Genomic DNA, 17491 nt, shown 5'->3' with positions numbered 1-17491 from the left:
TGCGTGTGTGTGTATGTGTGTTTGTGCGCCCGTCAGTGTGTATGTGTGCGCATGTGCGTGCGTGTGTGTGTGTGTGTGTGTGTGTGCGCACAATTGCACAAAACAAGTCGAGAGCCCAGAGAAAGACAGCCATATTCACTGCATTTATACACAACCAGTGAAAAAAAACTGTCCCTCATTATTTTAAACGAAGCTTGAAAGGGAACCGAGATAATCACAGTAAGTGGATTAGCGGTAGAATAAATAGCAGGCATTGGAAGTGGAGAGAAGAACATAATCAGCATCTGAGATTTGATGAGCGTGTCTGGTGGAGTAACGCGTGCTAGTTCTCATATTCCTGTGTGCGGCGTGATCGATGCGGTAACCTACCCTACGTAGCAACAGCCAATTGGGGACACTCAGTCCGAACTCCCGTTAGTTTAACGATATCTCATTGCTTTTTTAAAGATGGGGCTAAGCCGGTGCAGTATAGCAAGCCGCCGTGCAGCAAATTGCCACGGCGATGCCGTTATTGAATTTGCCTTTCAAGTAAGTTAATTAGCATTTGTCCCGGCGTTTAGCCTATCGACTCGGCCCATTAGCTTAAACGAGCTCGTTCCAGGAGAGGGAGTGAGAGTGTGTAATTACCCCAGGGGCTCGGTGGAGCGTGTGGGCGCCTGACATGCACAGGACATCATTATAATGACATATGTCACTGACCCTGAGTCTGCCGCTCCAATGATGAAGGAAGGAAGCCAGGATTGGGCCATGGTGGATAGCAGTCTTCAATGGTGTGTGTGTGTGACTGAATGTCTGTGCGTGTGTGTGTGTGTATGTGTGAGTGTGTGTGGATGTGTGTGCGTGCGCGCATGTGTGTGCGTGTGCATCTCTGCGTGCGTGTGTGAATATATGTGTGTGTGCGTGCGTGAGTGTGTGTCTGTGTGTGCATGTGTGTGTCTGTGTGTTTCTGCAGTGCTTGAAATACCCTCATGTCTGTGAACAACAGTAAGACAGTAATGTCCTTATAAGCAGAGTACAGGCTTTAAAAAGCCTGGTTGTGCTGTCAGGACTAGAAGAAGCGGTGTGTGTAAACTCTCCCTGTGTCAGCCTGGGAAAACAAGTAGGCCCTGCGTCTTATCAACGTGGAATTATCTCTGCATCAACGTCCGCTCTCCCCTTTCGCTGTGGGAGTTCATCTTCCCGGTGTGTGGGCTCGGCTGTCAATCTGTGTCCTTGTTTATGTCCACGGTGTTCCAGAGCAGAACAATTACATTTCGTTTTATAACTGCTCCTGTTTAAAGGGGCAGCCCTGCCCAGCCGGGCTTATGTAACAGACGGCTCGCGACAGCCTGTGTCTGCACCGCGCGTTGCCCCGTGCGACGCTTGCTTCGTGGCGGAGGAGCAGGGGTCACTCCGCTCTTGTGCGTCCGCAGGCTGGCGGGACATCGAGAGGCGCTTGCCGCGGCTGAGGGGCCAGAAGGAGGTGCTGGACCAGCTTCTGGGCCAGATCAAGGAGGCACACCAGCACTGCGCCTGCCACGGTGAGAGGAGCCGCCATCTGACGCACTGCTAACAGTCAGTAGCAGGGACATTAGCAGGGATGCTAGTGAGGTCACTAGCAGGGACATTAGCAGGGATGCTAGTGAGGATGCTAAGAGGAACCTTAGCAGGGATGCTAGTGAGTTTGCTAACAGGGACATTAGCAGCGATGCTAGTGAGGAGGCTAGGAGGAACCTTAGAAGGGATGCTAGTGAGGAGGCTAACAGGGACATTAGCAGGGATGCTAGTGAGGAGCCTAACAGGGACATTAGCAGGGATGCTAGTGAGTTTGCTAACAGGGACATTAGCAGAGATGCTAGTGAGGAGGCTAAGAGGAACCTTCGAAGGGATGCTAGTGAGGAGGCTAACAGGGACATTAGCAGGGATGCTAGTGAGTCTGCTAACAGGGACATTAGCAGGGATGCTAGTGAGGAGCCTAACAGGGACATTAGCAGGGATACTATTGAGGATGCTAAGAGGAACCTTAGCAGGGATGCTAGTCAGGAGGCCAACAGGGACATTAGCAGGGATGCTAGTGAGGAGGCTAACAGGGACATTAGCAGGGATGCTAGTGAGTTTGCTAACAGGGACATTAGCAGCGATGCTAGTGAGGAGGCTAACAGGGACATTAGCAGGGATGCTAGTGAGGTTGCTAACAGGGACATTAGCAGGGATGCTAGTGAGGTTGCTAACAAGGACATTAGCAGGGATGCTAGTGAGGAGGCTAACAGGGACATTAGCAGGGATGCTAGTGAGGTTGCTAACAGGGACATTAGCAGGGATGCTAGTGAGGTTGCTAACAGGGACATTAGCAGGGATGCTAGTGAGGAGGCTAACAGGGACATTAGCCAGGATGCTAGTGAGGAGGCTAACAGGGACATTAGCAGGGATGCTAGTGAGGTCATTAGCAGGGATATTAGCAGGGATGCCAGTGAGGACATTAATCGGCACATTAGCACAGATATTAATGAGACAGGGCATTAATGTGGCCACTAGGAACTTTAGCAGGGACATTAGAGGTGATGGAAAAGGAAGAGTATGTAATGAAGAATAAGTAGCTCAGCTGATGTTCGATAGAGAAAACCTCAAACATCAGCCCACAGTGTGCAAATATACAAACTCGAATGTGCAGATATAAAGCTGATTGGTCCATTTTCAAGATTAAAGTATTCTGAATTACAGTAAATGATGATTGCTGTAATATTTCATCAGCCATAAAGAATTCACACAATTGTTGTAAATCTACAAGAGCATGCTGTATACAGTGTATGAAGTCCTGCTCATAGTACAGTAATATTCCTGTCATTACAAGCTCAACTAATTTAATTTCCATAGCGTTCAGTTAGCGGTAACTCCTCACGCACCAATCAGAAGCCGGTTTGAAATGTAGGTTTCTAGCCCTGCAGGAACTTATTATATTGAGTAATCTCTTCCTAACATAATTATTACACTAATTATTTTACCTGATTGATTGCAGACCACTTAATTTGATTTAGTAATGAGAGCAATTTCCTCTTAAACATAAAATAATGAGTTATTGGCACTTTAATTGTTTAATTATAGACAAGACCCAGGCTTACAGTGTATATTAGCATGCTTTATATGGATGTGTGCTGAGAATCCTGTGTGTGTGTGTGTGTGCGTGTGAGTGTGTGTGTGCGTGTGCGTGTGCATGTGCGTGTGCGTGTGCATGTGCGTGTGCCTGTGTGTGTGCGTGTGTGACTGTGTGTGTGTGTGCGTGTGTGACTGTGTGTGTGTGTGTGCGTGTGAGTGTGCGTGTGTGTGTGCGTGTGTGTGTGTGCGTGTGTGTGTGCGTATGCGCGCGCGTGTTTGTGCGTGTGCGTGTGTGACTGTGTGTGTGTGTGTGCGTATGCGCGCGCGTGTTTGTGCGTGTGCGTGTGTGACTGTGTGTGTGTGTGTGCGTGTGAGTGTGTGTGTGTGCGTGTGAGTGTGTGTGTGTGTGTGTGCGTGTGAGTGTGTGTGTGTGTGCGTGTGAGTGTGTGTGTGTGTGTGCGTTTGAGTGTGTGCGTGTGCGTGTGCGTATGCGTGTGTGTGCGTGTGCGTATGCGTGTGTGTGCGTGTCTGTCTGTGTGCACATGTGGGGCGATGGTGGGTGGCTAGGTAATTGAGGGGTGTACATGAAGCCCTCACCGCCTCGTTCTGTAAAAGGCCATCACAATCACCTTCACGCTGATGTGTCTGATGTGTCTGTACTCCACAGCGGGCTAAGTGCCTGGCAGGAACTGCACATTCATTATAACTGAAAAAAACGATTCTTGTCTGATTGCAGTCATGGTAAATGACACTATTTGTTCAGCCGATACCTTACCCAGAGTGATGTACAAAGCTGGTATTTTTCCTATCTGAACTGCTGATATGAAGCAGTTGAGGTACTGTTCCGTACTTAATACACCACTGATGTGCGGTTCAGAAGTTCTGCAGTTGAAAACAGGAGGCATGGATTTTCTTTACAAAATTTAAAATGTATATTTTCACTGTCAGAATGAATGCACGTTTAATTTTGTGTTAAGTGTTTTGTGTTAAGTGTTAAGTGTTTTGTGTTAAGTGTTACGTGTTTTGTGTTGTGTTAAGTGTTAAGTGTTAAGTTAAGTGTTAAGTGTAAGTGCGATTTTCTGTTTGCCTCCAGAGCCATGCAAAGCGCAGCCGCACGTCAGAAAGCACTCCGTTTCCAAAAGCCTGCGACACCTCTTCCAGCCCGGCAGCAAGTTCGTGAAAAACCTGAAGCGGTAAAACATTTCTGTTCGGTTTGTTTCGTTCGCGGCTTTCCCGGGTTATTCTGTCTGTGCCTCTGTTCGTGGCCTGCGGCGAATCCTCTGTCTGCGGTGTGATTATCGGAAGGAGAGGTGGAGAATGCGCTGTGGTGTCCTCGCTGATGACTCAGCGGTTCTGAGGCCTTGAAGATCAGTTCGGTCCGGCCCCAGGACCACCCCTGACACCCCCCCTCCCCCCCCCACTCCCACGCCCCTGCCCTCCCGCAAGCCAACCGTGTCGTCTGGCAGCAGTGGTTTTCCTTTCCCTCCTTTAACGGTCAGACCACAGGGTGTTTCTCAGCGCACATGCCGAAATATGATTAGGATCGCTCAGACGGGGATCAGACCAGAGAGATCCCCTCAACAGGAAATTTATAAACTTTTCCTCTGATAGTTTTTATGTTTTATTCCTCCCGGTGAACATTATTTTCACCAGGCAGGGTGAGCTGCTCTGCTCTGCTCCACATGCTCTTTTTATTCGCCTTCTGGGGCTGGGAAGGCGAGATTTTGCCACGTTCGAAAAGGAGCAAGCAGAACGTTGGGCATTTGTATTAAATTCCTTTCATGTCATTTCTACAGGCGTTGCATTTTTACGTTCGGCCGGCAACACACCTCACATGCTCCCTTCTTTTGATTGGGCAGGGCGAAAGACAAGCATGCCCTCTCCTCCAAAGCATGTGATGTCACAACTGCTCCGTCCCACACTAACGGCCAACAAGTGGGGCTTGAACAGCGCATCGCCCATGGCAGCGTTTCCCAACCTTTTTCCTTCCGTTGCACACTTTCCAAATTTACAGAATCTCAGGGCACACCACTCTGTTGCAAAAGCAACACCGCTGGCTGTTGCATTGCTCAGCTCTCCTGCTCACTTCACAAAATGGTGGCAAAATTCTCATTTCCAACAAGCTATTTCCATTTAGCCTTTTAAGATGCAAGGAATGCTTTGTAACCTCAGACTGAACACGGAATTTAGACATCCTGATTATACCCTGGAGTAGAAGACATGAATCCACCGGCCCAAAGACTATCCCAGAGTTCTTCTGCTTTCTTTTGAGCAGGGGCCTGTACCTGGCCTCCGTATTCTACCGAGAGGACAAGATCTTTGTGACTTCTGAGGACCAGATCCCGATCGTGGAGATCGAGGACTCGTACTCCAGCTCCCTGATGCAGGACTTCCTGTGGTTCACCAAGGTTTGTGGGCCTTATTGGCGAGCGTCGCCTTCTCCCCAACCTTGAGTGCAGGACGGTCCCGGTGACAGAGGGCGTGTCTCCTCTCCTCCCTCTCCAGGTGTCCTACCTGTGGGAGGAGATCCCTTGGCTGCTCCAGCTGCTCGGCCCCTCACAGTCCTCCTGCACCTGCAGCCTGCAGACGCACCTCAAAATGCTGCAGGCAGCGTCCCAGCTCCAGGTAATTGCGTTGCCATGGCATTGCCGCGACGTTGCCGCGACGTCCGTTCTCGGCGCGCTCCCGTTGCCTTGTGTCCCGTAACCCTCCTGCTGGCGCGCGGGTCTGTCCATCCAGAGCATGCTGGGAACGCAGGACCTGGGCCGGGTGCACTACGAGCCCATCAAAGACAAGCACGGGAACGTGCTGCTGGTGACGCTGCTGGACCTCAGCTCCGGGCCCTGCCCCGACGGCATGCGCTGGACGCCGCTCGGCAAGCTGCAGCACCAGCGCCGGTCCGTCTCCTCCTCCGAGGAGCCCACCGCCCTGGACATGCTGCTCGCCACGCTTCAGGTGGGTCCTGGTCGAGGTTCGCCGTGTCCTCAGTCACCTGCGTAACACTCGGCTATCTGTGTGTGACTATAACCTGAGTCACCTCCATAAGACCCAGCTATCTGTATGTGTGACTGCACTCTGACTCACCTCCATAAGACCCAGCTATCTGTATGTGTGACTGCACTCTGACTCACCTCCATAAGACCCAGCTGTGTGTGTGTGTGACTGCACTCTGACTCATCACCATAACACCCAGCTGTGTGTGTGTGTGACTGCACTCTGACTCATCACCATAACACCAAGCTATCTGTGTGTGTGACTATACTATGGGTCACCTCCATAAGACCCAGCTATCTGTGTGTGACTGCACTCTGACTCATCACCATAACACCCAGCTCTTTGTGTGTGTGACTGCACCCAGAGTTACCTCCATAACACCCAGCTATCTGTGTGTGACTGCACTCTGACTCATCACCATAACACCCAGCTCTGTGTGTGTGACTGCACCCAGAGTTACCTCCATAACACCCACCTATCTGTGTGTGTCCCTACACCCTGAGTCATCGCTGTAATACCCAGCTATCTGTGTGTGTGTCCCTACACCCTGAGTCATCACTGTAATACCCAGCTATCTGTGTGTGTGTCCCTACACCCTGAGTCATCGCTGTAATACCCAGCTATCTGTGTGTGTGTCCCTACACCCTGAGTCATCGCTGTAATACCCAGCTATCTGTGTGTGTGTCCCTACACCCTGAGTCATCGCTGTAATACCCAGCTATCTGTGTGTGTGTCCCTACACCCTGAGTCATCGCTGTAATACCCAGCTATCTGTGTGTGTGTCCCTACACCCTGAGTCATCGCTGTAATACCCAGCTATCTGTGTGTGTGTCCCTACACCCTGAGTCATCGCTGTAATACCCAGCTATCTGTGTGTGTGTCCCTACACCCTGAGTCATCACTGTAATACCCAGCTATCTGTATTTATGAATGCATCTTTACACATCACCGTAATATTCAGCTCTTTGCTGTACTTGTAACTTCTCAGACTCATCATCATAATACTCAGTTCCCAGCTGTTTTTATAACTGTTCTTAAACTAATCAGCGTAACACTCAGCTCTAAATGTTTTTATAACTGTTCTTAAACTCATCGCCTTAACACTCAGCTCTAAATGTTTTTAGAACTGTTCTTAAACTCATCACCTTAACACTCAAATCTAAGTGTTTTTATAACTGTTCTCGAACTCATCAGCGTAACACTCAGCTCTAAATGTTTTTAGAACTGTTCTCAAACTCATCGCCTTAACACTCAGCTCTAAATGTTTTCATAACTGTTCCCTGCCTTATCTTTCCAACGCTCCACTCCCACTCTCTGTTTCCACTGTCTGCTCTCCCTCATCTCGTTGTTTTTAAGTTTGACTAAAACTGACAGTTCTGCGAGGAAGCGTCCATCATCTCCCCGCCAAAAAACCTCCGGCCCTTGGCGTGCGTTCTGTTCCTCGGAGAGCCGCCTCCTGTTTTCTGTTTGGCGGCGCGGCGCGGCGAGATGGCGGCCGGGCCGCTGACGGACGCGTTCGGGGGCCCGCGGAGGCCCGCCAATCCGTCTCGCTGGCTTCAGGGGCCGCAGAACGGCGAACGCACCCGTCAGCGAAAGGGCCGTTTTAAAAGGAAAAAACGAGAAATCGCTGGAGACCTTCGGCCCAGGCGCGCTGCTGCAGTTTCGCTACAGAAGCTAGACGCGGCAGGAAGCTCGCGGGCTCTGTCCAGATAAGGACACTGCGGATCACTGTACATCTAAGGGCCATTTGCCTTTGGACCGAAAAGAATGGAAAAAGCCTTTTTAAAATCACATGACAGTGTTTCACAGGTGCATACAGTGAGAACACGCACACACGCACGCACACACACGTACACACATACACACACACACATACAGATGTGCATGCACACATACGCGGAAGCACAGCCTGTAGCTGTAAGTATCCCATTGTAATCTGTCAGTATTTTAATCATATTCTCAGGTTTTTACTTGCCAACTGAAATGATATGCTGCAATATTCTTGGCTAACATTCTCTCATGTTTCATGAATACAAAGCTGTGTTTTCATGTACCAAATTTTAAACTAATGTGTGGTGTGAATGTTATGACGACGATTCCATATAAGTAACATTAGACCTCAGAAAATATCCCGTTTTGCGTTCTGGCTTTGTTTAGTTTGTGGTTTGTGTTTTTTGTAGATGCCAAATAATGGTAAACCCTCTCATTTATAAGATATAGACTCCGTAATCTGATACCCCGATGCTGGTTTTGAGGAAATGGGCCTGTTTTGTTCATAAGAATTAGTGGATTAAAAAATATGATAAATTTGCGTTATTAAAAACATCGGGCTGAATTCTTGGGACGTCAAGGAAGTTGGAACACAATGGCACAAGCCACTGGTGCTCATCAAAAAGAGATGAGTCTGTATCCGTTTTGCTGTCGCAGTGGCACTGACGAACGCGACTTGGACATCAGCACCCTCTCCGAAACTTCATTCTGTGCCAACAGAAAATGGGGCCCGTCCATTTTGTGCCCTCGAAAATGAGTTCATAATGTTTCACAACAGAACGTACTGCAAATATAATGCTCATTGTGCCTTGCATACAAAATTATAAACGAGGAAAGTTGAAAGAGGAACTTTAATGACGACCTTACGTTGTTTCAGGAGAAGCTGTCGTACCATCGGTGCAGCAGGAATATCCTTCCCCCGGGGCTGTACCTGGGCTACCTGAAGCTCTGCAGCTCCGTGGATCAGATACGAGTCCTCGTGCCGCAGAAACTGCCCAACATGCTCTGCCATGTCAAAGTCCGTGACAACAGTAATGTTTCCAGGTAGGAAACAGAGGCCCTGGGGGGGGGGGGGGGTGTGCATGTTTGTGTGTGATGGTGTGTATGTTTGTGTGTGATGGTGTGTATGTTTGTGTGTCATGGTGTGTATGTTTGTGTGTGATGGTGTGTATGTTTATGTGTGATGGTGTGTATGTTTGCGTGTATGTTTGTGTGTGATGGTTTGTATATTTGCGTGTATGCTTGTGTGTGAGAGTGTTTATGTTTGTGTGTATGCTTGTGTGTGGTGCTGTGTATATTTGTGTGTATGTTTGTGTGTGACGGTGTGTATGTTTATGTGTATGTTTGTGTGTGATGGTGTGTCTGTTTGTGTGTATGCTTGTGTGTGACAGTGTTTATGTTTGTGTTTTAGGGAGGAGTGGCAGTGGCTTCAGGCCCTTAGCTGTCTGGAGGAGTCCTTAGAGATGGACCAGGACATCCAGAGCGCCGTGCATCACTTCCTGCAGGACCTGCGCAGGGCATGCTGGGAGCTCGTGGCCCAACTCAACATCCCCCCCAGCCAGGTCAGGAAACAGGGCATCACCACGGGCCTGATTCAGGTTGCCGTGGTTACCCATTCATCTCTTACTCCTCCTCCTCTCTCTCTCTCTCTCTCCTAGGCTCAGGACTTTCGGATCTACAGCCAGGAGGTGCTGGAGTTCGGCGACAGGGTCTGCTTCCTGCTCCTGCTGCCCCCTTCGGAAGATGTGTGCACTGCCCCGGGACAGAATAGCCCCTTCTCCCCCCGCCCTGGCTTCCTCACCCTCCCTCTGCAGATCTTCGAGCTGGGTAAGACCCGCCAATCAACACGTCTGTACTACTTCAGTATCTGTCCTCTTAAGGCCAGTTCCGATCAATGATTCACTTTGCAACGAGACTGGATGCAACTTGCAAAATTCCAAGACGTCTGATTGTAAACGTTCTAAAACTGCACTTGGCGATTTGACAAGGTGGGTCTTTTGAGACCTCTAGGCAACGGCTTCAGGCGCCCTGCAACTAACCAGTTCCCACCGCTGCAGTTTTCTCTGCAACATTCTAAAACCGTTTCGTCTCGTTGCAAATCATTGATCTGTACTGGCCTTTAGGGATACAGTGCGTCACACACGAACTGTCAAACAAGCACAAAGACACTCGTGACACACCAGATATGGCTGTATTTACATAATCCGCTGGAGCTGTAAACAGGAACAAAACGACATTTGTCCAGTATGACACCTGTCGCAGTCCTGATGTACGTGCGGATTTACGATCTTACCAAAGACCTTCTCGAGAACGAAGGCATCGAAGGGTGCGGAGAAGATCTTCTTTGGGACAGGGGTGGATTTTGAGGTCTTCTAAGACAAGGGGGACAGAACCTAAAGAGGAACAAAACCGCTAGTGCATTTCCACTCTGAGCTGGAGCTCCGACAGAGAGCATCTGGTGTCGGAGCTTGGTTGACGGGGGTGGATTTGAGGCAGCCAGTCACACCCTGTGCTTGTCGGGTGAGCGCGGCGGTAGGTTTAAGACTCTGTTTGATCTCGGCGTTTTTGAAAGCAGAAATCTTGCTTCTCGGAGAGCCATGTAGAACCCATTAGCTGAGTGGGCAGTGAGCTGTCAGTAGCTGCCTCTGATCTCGCTGTAGGTTGACTGCCGCTATGCGTTTTATTTTCCGCCAAACCGCTCGGTAATTACCGCGTTCAGGCGTCCGACGTTCGGTTTTATCCCTGCGCTGTTTTCACAAGCCCGAGAGAGCGTGTTTACCGTTTTTTTTTTATAGACCTGCTTCTCTCCTCCTCCTCGAACCCGCTGTGAAATTCTCTCCTCTGCACGCCGGGGATGCTTTCTCATGCTTTTGTCACGCTGGTGGAAAATACTGAAGTGTTTTGGAGATTAAAACATCAACACATTTGGCCTGTATTCAATCAACATTTGCGCTTAATTTTGACTTTGAAGTAAATGCAAACGTAGCACTTTTTTTCTTCACAAGCTCCGTTTGGTGGGTTAGTCTTGATGATCTGAACTGAACTTACATTATACATTACATACATTACAGGCATTTAGCAGACGCTCTTATCCAGAGCGACTTACACAACTTTTACTTAGCACTTTACATTGTATCCATTTATACAGCTGGATATATACTGAAGCAATGCAGGTTAAGTACCTTGCTCAAGGGTACAACAGCAGTGTCCTTACCCGGGATTCATACCTACGACCTTTCGGTTACAAGCGCAGTTCCTTACCCACTGCGCCACACTCCGTCCTAACTTCACAAGTGTTTTGAAGGAAAAGTGTAACACTTGTGAAACACAGGGCAAATGCTGATTTACAGGAATCCTTGCTTGTAATTGTTAGTCTAAATCAAGGATAAATGTTCATTTGTAGTCTAAATCAAGGATAAATGTTCATTTGTAGTCTAAATCAAGGATAAATGTTAATGTGTAGTGTAAATCAAGGATAAATGTTCATTTTTAGTCTAAATCAAGGATAAATGTTAATGTGTAGTCTAAATCAAGGATAAATGTTCATTTGTAGTCTAAATCAAGGATAAATGTTCATTTGTAGTCTAAATCAAGGATAAATGTTAATGTGTAGTCTAAATCAAGGATAAATGTTAATGTGTAGTCTAAATCAAGGATAAATGTTAATGTGTAGTCTAAATCAAGGATAAATGTTAATGTGTAGTCTAAATCAAGGATAAATGTTAGGGCGGGGCTTTCTCCATAGAGCCACTCCCACTCCTGCTCTGTGACTGGCTGATAGGGGCTTTCTCCATAGAGCCACTCCCACTCCTGCTCTGTGATTGGCTGACAGGGCGGGACTTTCTCCATAGAGCCACTTCCACTCCTGCTCTGTGACTGGCTGATAGGGCAGGACTTTCTCCATAGAGCCACTTCCACTCCTGCTCTGTGATTGGCTGACAGGGCGGGACTTTCTCCATAGAGCAACTCCCACTCCTGCTCTGTGATTGGCTGACAGGGCGGGACTTTCTCCATAGAGCCACTCCCACTCCTGCTCTGTGATTGGCTGACAGGGGCTTTCTCTCTCTCTGCCAGTTCATTTCCAGGCCTACCACCAGAGCTTCATGGCGCAGTACTGCCGCGTGTCCGCCCTGCTGGAGCTGGAGTCGCTGCTATCCCAGCAGACCTTGCGAGAGGCCTTCTCCGAAGCCGAGGTGGCGACGGCCAAACAGAAACACCAGCAGGTCCAGCAGCACATGCAGGTGAGGCCTGTCAGTCATCCGTAGAAACTCCACCCCCCAGTGACATATGCTGTCTTCCCTGTCCTTACTTCAGTCTGTAGTAAATTAAGGAAACTTTGAAAAAACTTAACAGTTACTAATTGCATGAAATATTTATTAAATTCATAAAATATGTGCTAAATTTCTGAAACATTTAATAACTTATTCATGCACACACTGTCAGGTATTCAAAAACACAGATAGAAATTTATGAAATATTTGCTTAAATCTTTCAAACATTTACCTTACATTATTATCTTAAATATTTGTTAAATGTAAGAAAGATGTAAATATTTGAATGTCAAAAGCCGCTTGGCTTAAACGTCTATTGTTGACTGAAATATATGAGTATATTTAATAATTAAACCTGTTGGAAAATGTGACATTTTGGTGGTTAAATATGATTAAAAATGTGTATTATTTTTGCTGGATATGGAAGAAAATGAATGATAAAATGAATGTGATTATTGACACCGTCAACACCCAATGGAAACTGAAATATTTGGTGATGGATGCTCTGGTTTCCTTGGTGACCGCTGTGCCCTCAGCAAATGGAGGAAGCGTGGCGGGAGGTCCGCTGGATCATGGACGCTCTGCAGCACGCTCGCTACAAACAGCCTGCAGGGGGCGCCTCGCTCAGCTGGATCATAGACTTCTCCCATGATGTGGCTCCTCTCCCGCGCCCCTCCCTCTCCTCGCTGATGGACTTCCTCCCCTCCCCCCTCCCCTCGCCCCTCCCCTCCCCCGAGGTCAGCCGCAAACAAAACTACGGTGAGCAGATTCCCCCGACCCCTCCCCCGCCCCACTCCCCCCGCAGACCAAAGAGCATAAGTTATATTAGCTTACACAAAATCCTGAAAACATTGTTTTCTCATGATTTTATCAAGTTGCGAGTATGTCCCTAAAATATTTTCTCGTTTAAGAAGTTTAATATTGGCCTGGAACTATTTGCAGTGTAGCTGGAAGGTTGTGGTTTGGGGGTTTGTGTGAGCTGTAATGTGGAATCATCCCATAATGCACAGCAGCAGATCAGCATTTGACTTCACTTCCGTGTATCCTCCAGGAATGTGGGAGGTATATGGAATCGTTTGTAAGTGAAAGTCCATCACTCTGCCAGTATGTGGCTGGGCTTTGTTTAGGGTTGTGTATCGGTTAGATTTTATTGATTCCGCGCAACGTTCCTATTCTGCTTATCAAATTCAGATTGAATCCGTTCTTATCAATTCTTGTCATATTTCTTAGTATGAAAAGAAACCATCATGTGTTGTATGAAAAACCACTTTTATTGTCAGCAGATTTAGGCTGCCATGAAAAGTAAGTAGTCATTTTAGTTTAGATGAAGGCCTTGTTCGCGATGGGGGAAAACAACCTATTGCGCTCCATAGAGTTATTAAAAGTTGGTGGATTATCAAGACTATAAAAATGCTGAAAGTTTGTTGTGTGGTGGGCTGTATGATAAACAAGGACAAGAACCTAAATCGGAAGTTTTATGTCCTTCTGTGCAAAAACTTGCTTTTAACTAAGGTTATTATGTTAACCTTAGTTAAAAGCAGCTATGTTTAGCATAGCTAATAACGTTAGTTAAAAGCATCGTAGTTAAAAGCAGGTAAGTTATCACAATTTAAAAAAAACTTTTTAGGATATTATGTGATATGTAGCGTTGCTAGCTAGCTATGCAGTTATGTGTGACATCACATCCTAAAAAAACAGCCTCTTATCCAAAGCTAGTTACAGAGTACTTACCGGAACAAAATGGCTAATTCACAACAAATATGCGGCTGGATTCAGGATTCCAGAGTTGTCTGGCTTTCGCCTGAGGGACCAGCACACTGGTCCGAGCTTTCCCCTCACGTCTAATGGCCTGAATCCACTTTTTTCTCCTGGTTGGCTCAGTCTTCTTGCATGGGAGGACAAAAAACTAAAATTTGGGGTTCCTGGCTCTGGTTATTTGTACAGCCCACCATGCAACAGCATTTAGACATTTTTATAATCTCGATGATCTCCTGACTGCTAACACTAACTATACAGAGTGCAACGGATTGTTTTCCCTCATCGTAGGGGCGTAGCCTATCACAGGAGTGATGATGGATACGCATTACGTAACATAGACGTAGGCGCAGCAGGTCCTGGCAGCTGATTAAAATTATTTGCATGTCACTCATCATGAAAGCCACTGAGATTTTTAAGATTCGATAAGCGGATTCGAAACAAACATTTGTTAACGGATTCCTGGTTCATGGCAATTTGGGGCCGGTTCCAAATTTCCATGAACCGGGAATTCGTCAAGAAATGTTTGTTTTGAATCTGTTATCGAATCCGTTAAGAAACCCAACCCTAGCTCTCCTGGCTGAGTCCCGACCGGCGTTGTGTTCCGCAGATTCGGCGGACGAAGACGTCTTCCTCCCCACCGACAGCGACTACGACTCCAGCCGCACGCAGAGCCCCCGCGAGCTGGACCTGCTCCCCGCCTCGCCCTGCTCCCCGGGGGCGGAGCCTGGGGGCTACCTCCGCCCGGGGGCCGGGGCGGGGGGGCGGGGCGTGCGGTGCCTGAGGAGCCCCGCCCCGGACGTGCTGCGCACCTCGGAGCCGCCCCCTCTCCCCCCGCCGGCCGAGCCGCCGGGCCAGCGGCAGCGGCAGCGGGCCGACGGCGACTTCGTCCTGCCGAGCCGCCAGATCGAGCTCCTGCGCATCGCCGAGCGGCGGCAGGCCCGGTGCGTGCGCACGGGCAGCCTGGACCTCCCCCCGTCCCCCCGCCGGTCCGGCCCGCGCCTCCTGCCCCCCCACCACCCGCCCCCCGCCCGCTCGCTCTCCGAGGACAGCGGCTCGCGCCTGGTCTCCGCCGCCGCCGCCCAGGGGGCCTGCTACGCCACGCTCAAGGTCTACCCGCAGTACCGCACGGGCCTGCCCACCGAAACCAGCGTCAAGGTCAGCGCCCCGCGCGCCCGGAACCTTCCGTCCGTCTCGCACCCTCGAACCCGCTCACGTGCACGCGCTTTCCTGCTTCAGCGTAATGGGTTACGGCTGACTCTCACATAACCGCTCTCCTCATGAGCAACCTGGCGGGTTATCAACGCCCTTATTTAGATGTTACATTTTAATCAAGAATGACAACCTGGCAAAGTGGCAACTTTAAGAGGAGTGTAGTAACACATTAACGGTCCATTTGTACCACTCTTTCTCTCCCTCTCACTCTCTCTTTCTCTCTCTCTTCCCCCCTCTCTCTCACTCCCTCACCCTTCCTTTCTCTTTTTCTCTCTCACCCTCTATCTCTTTCTCTCTCTCCCCCTTTCACTCCCTCATACTCTCTCACCCTCTCTCTCCCTCACCTCTCCTCTCCTCCCCTCTCACTTCCTCACCCTCCCTCACCCTCTTACCCTCTGTCTCTCTCTCTCTCACTCCCTCACACTCTCTCACCCTCTCTCTCACTTACCCTCTCTCTCTCTCTCAGTTGCGGGTGACCCACCAGACCTCTGCCCGGGAGATGGTGCGCCTGGTGGTGCAGGAGATGAACGAGGTGTCCCAGAGGCTGCTGGGAAACCCCGAGCGCTTCGTGTACGGGAAGGAGCAGCTGGAGGCCTTCGGCCTGGTGCTGGTGCGGGACGACAGCGAGGAGTGGCTGCGGGACGACGCCCGGCCCCTGGACCTGCAGAGCCCCGGGGCGCGGGGCCGGCTGTGCGTCCGGGAGCGCCCCCCGCTGGGCCCGCGCTTCGGGCTCGCCACCACCGTCTGAGCGTCCCCCAGGGCCCCCCCTGGGCCCGCCCGCCCGCCCGCAGGCTCGCCGCTCTCCGCTCCTCCGGATCGCTCCGCGTCGCCGGAGACGTTCGCTTGTTTGTCAGGAGGTCCGTGCCGTTGCCTTCTTGACGCATTCTGGTGTATTTCGGTTCAGAGTGACTGCAAGAAGGACAGGTGCCATTTCAGAGCAATACAGAATCACAGAAGCAAACAAAAAAGCAGTCTGTATAAAGGATTTGTATATAACGCACCCCCCCACCCCCACTCGACCCTTAGGTCCTTAGGTCCTCCTCCTCCGGGGGCAGCGCACCGACGTTGGCGGTAGCGGAACCTTTGTGACTTTCCCCTCAGTGACGGGGGAAGGGTTTTGCTGTCGCACCGCCTCCAGATTACGCGGAGCAGGACCCAGGGACGACTGTGCGAATTTCGCCGGGACGCCGTCGAGTCGTAAAACAGACGGCGACACAGTCGGAGAGCAAGCGGAACAGATGCCGCGCGGCTCCTCTGGACCGCGTGTCTCAGTGTTCAGATTTACGGGCAGCTCGTGTTCATCGAAGTGTGTGCGAAGACTGCGGCATGCCGCGTCGGGCTGCCTCCTGCCAGATCCTCCAAAAAAAAACAGCTACCCGGTTCAACCCAGGCGTAGCAGAGCGTCGGGGCCGTCAGGCTGAGCCAGCAGAGGGGACAACCGCTTTGAAACCGTAAAAAAACCGAAGTCAAAAGAGGGCTTGTTTTTGAGAATCCACCGACTCATCACTCGGTGTATCCTCAGAGAACGGTTGTGAAGGTTGTACTGTAATGACTTGAAGTCCTCAGGCCTGTCTTCAGAAGAGTTGGCAGGGCGAGGAGTGATATTTAAGAGACTGCGGGGGCGAAGGGTAACCCCAGCTGAGTGACATTTCACTGCTTTATGAGTCTGCTCCAGCACATTGCAGCCTGCCGGGCTGATCAGCAGTGTCCCACGCTGTGGCCAAAGCAAACGATTCTCTGAGTTTCTTTCCGTTTTCAGTGCGTTCTCACTGGTGAGTCAGTGAAAGAGGCTGCATGAGGTGACGATTCACACGGCTTTTGTGGTGGTGATGAGCTAATCCAGGGCCCCCTCTCTACCCAGGGGCCCCTCTCCACCCAGGGCCCCCTCTCTACCCAGAGCCTCTCTACCCAGGGGCCCCTCTCCACCCAGGGCCCCCTCTCTACCCACAGCCTCTCTACCCAGGGGCCCCTCTCCACCCAGGGCCCCCTCTCTACCCAGAGCCTCTCTACCCAGGGGCCCCTCTCCACCCAGGGCCCCCTCTCTACCCACAGCCTCTCTACCCAGGGGCCCCTCTCCACCCAGGGCCCCCTCTCTACCCACAGCCTCTCTACCCAGGGGCCCCTCTCCACCCAGGGCCCCCTCTCTACCCAGAGCCTCTCTACCCAGGGGCCCCTCTCCACCCAGGGCCCCTCTTACCCAGCCTCTCTACACCCCTCTCACCCAGGGCCCCCTCTCTACCCAGAGCCTCTCTACCCAGGGGCCCTCTCAACCCAGGGGCCCCTCTCTACCCAGGCCCCTCTCTACCCAGGGGCCCCTCTCCACCCAGGGCCCCCTCTCTACCCACAGCCTCTCTACCCAGGGGCCCCTCTCCACCCAGGGCCCCCTCTCTACCCACAGCCTCTCTACCCAGGGG

The 17491-nt window shown here is 50.5% G+C and overlaps 2 protein-coding genes across 6 annotated transcripts in view; both read left to right on the top strand.

The window, feature by feature from the left end:
* The window catches only part of LOC135243601 (ankyrin repeat and fibronectin type-III domain-containing protein 1-like), a 155165-nt gene extending 137900 nt beyond the window's left edge, over positions 1-17265 (top strand). For all 5 annotated transcript variants that reach the window (XM_064315551.1, XM_064315549.1, XM_064315550.1 and 2 more), the window contains 12 exons: positions 1413-1520; positions 4166-4265; positions 5348-5480; positions 5578-5697; positions 5812-6027; positions 8714-8880; positions 9248-9398; positions 9495-9663; positions 11911-12077; positions 12644-12866; positions 14473-15020; positions 15544-17265. In XM_064315551.1, coding sequence (XP_064171621.1) covers positions 1413-1520; positions 4166-4265; positions 5348-5480; positions 5578-5697; positions 5812-6027; positions 8714-8880; positions 9248-9398; positions 9495-9663; positions 11911-12077; positions 12644-12866; positions 14473-15020; positions 15544-15825 — 2384 coding nt within the window. In that variant the 3' untranslated portion in view covers positions 15826-17265. The remainder of the gene's footprint in view (positions 1-1412; positions 1521-4165; positions 4266-5347; positions 5481-5577; positions 5698-5811; positions 6028-8713; positions 8881-9247; positions 9399-9494; positions 9664-11910; positions 12078-12643; positions 12867-14472; positions 15021-15543) is intronic.
* LOC135243974 (serine/threonine-protein kinase fray2-like) lies at positions 1525-2549 on the top strand (the record flags this gene model as incomplete). The annotated part of the gene is made up of 1 exon (XM_064316134.1): positions 1525-2549. A coding segment is annotated over one exon (978 nt), but the record flags the coding sequence as incomplete, so codon positions are not given.
* Positions 17266-17491: the final 226 nt, after the last annotated feature.

Source organism: Anguilla rostrata, chromosome 17 (assembly GCF_018555375.3).
Source record: "Anguilla rostrata isolate EN2019 chromosome 17, ASM1855537v3, whole genome shotgun sequence".
In the NCBI taxonomy this organism is placed as follows: Eukaryota; Metazoa; Chordata; class Actinopteri; order Anguilliformes; family Anguillidae; genus Anguilla; species Anguilla rostrata.
Note: the sequence above shows the minus strand (reverse complement) of the source record. Positions and strands in the feature narration are given on the sequence as shown.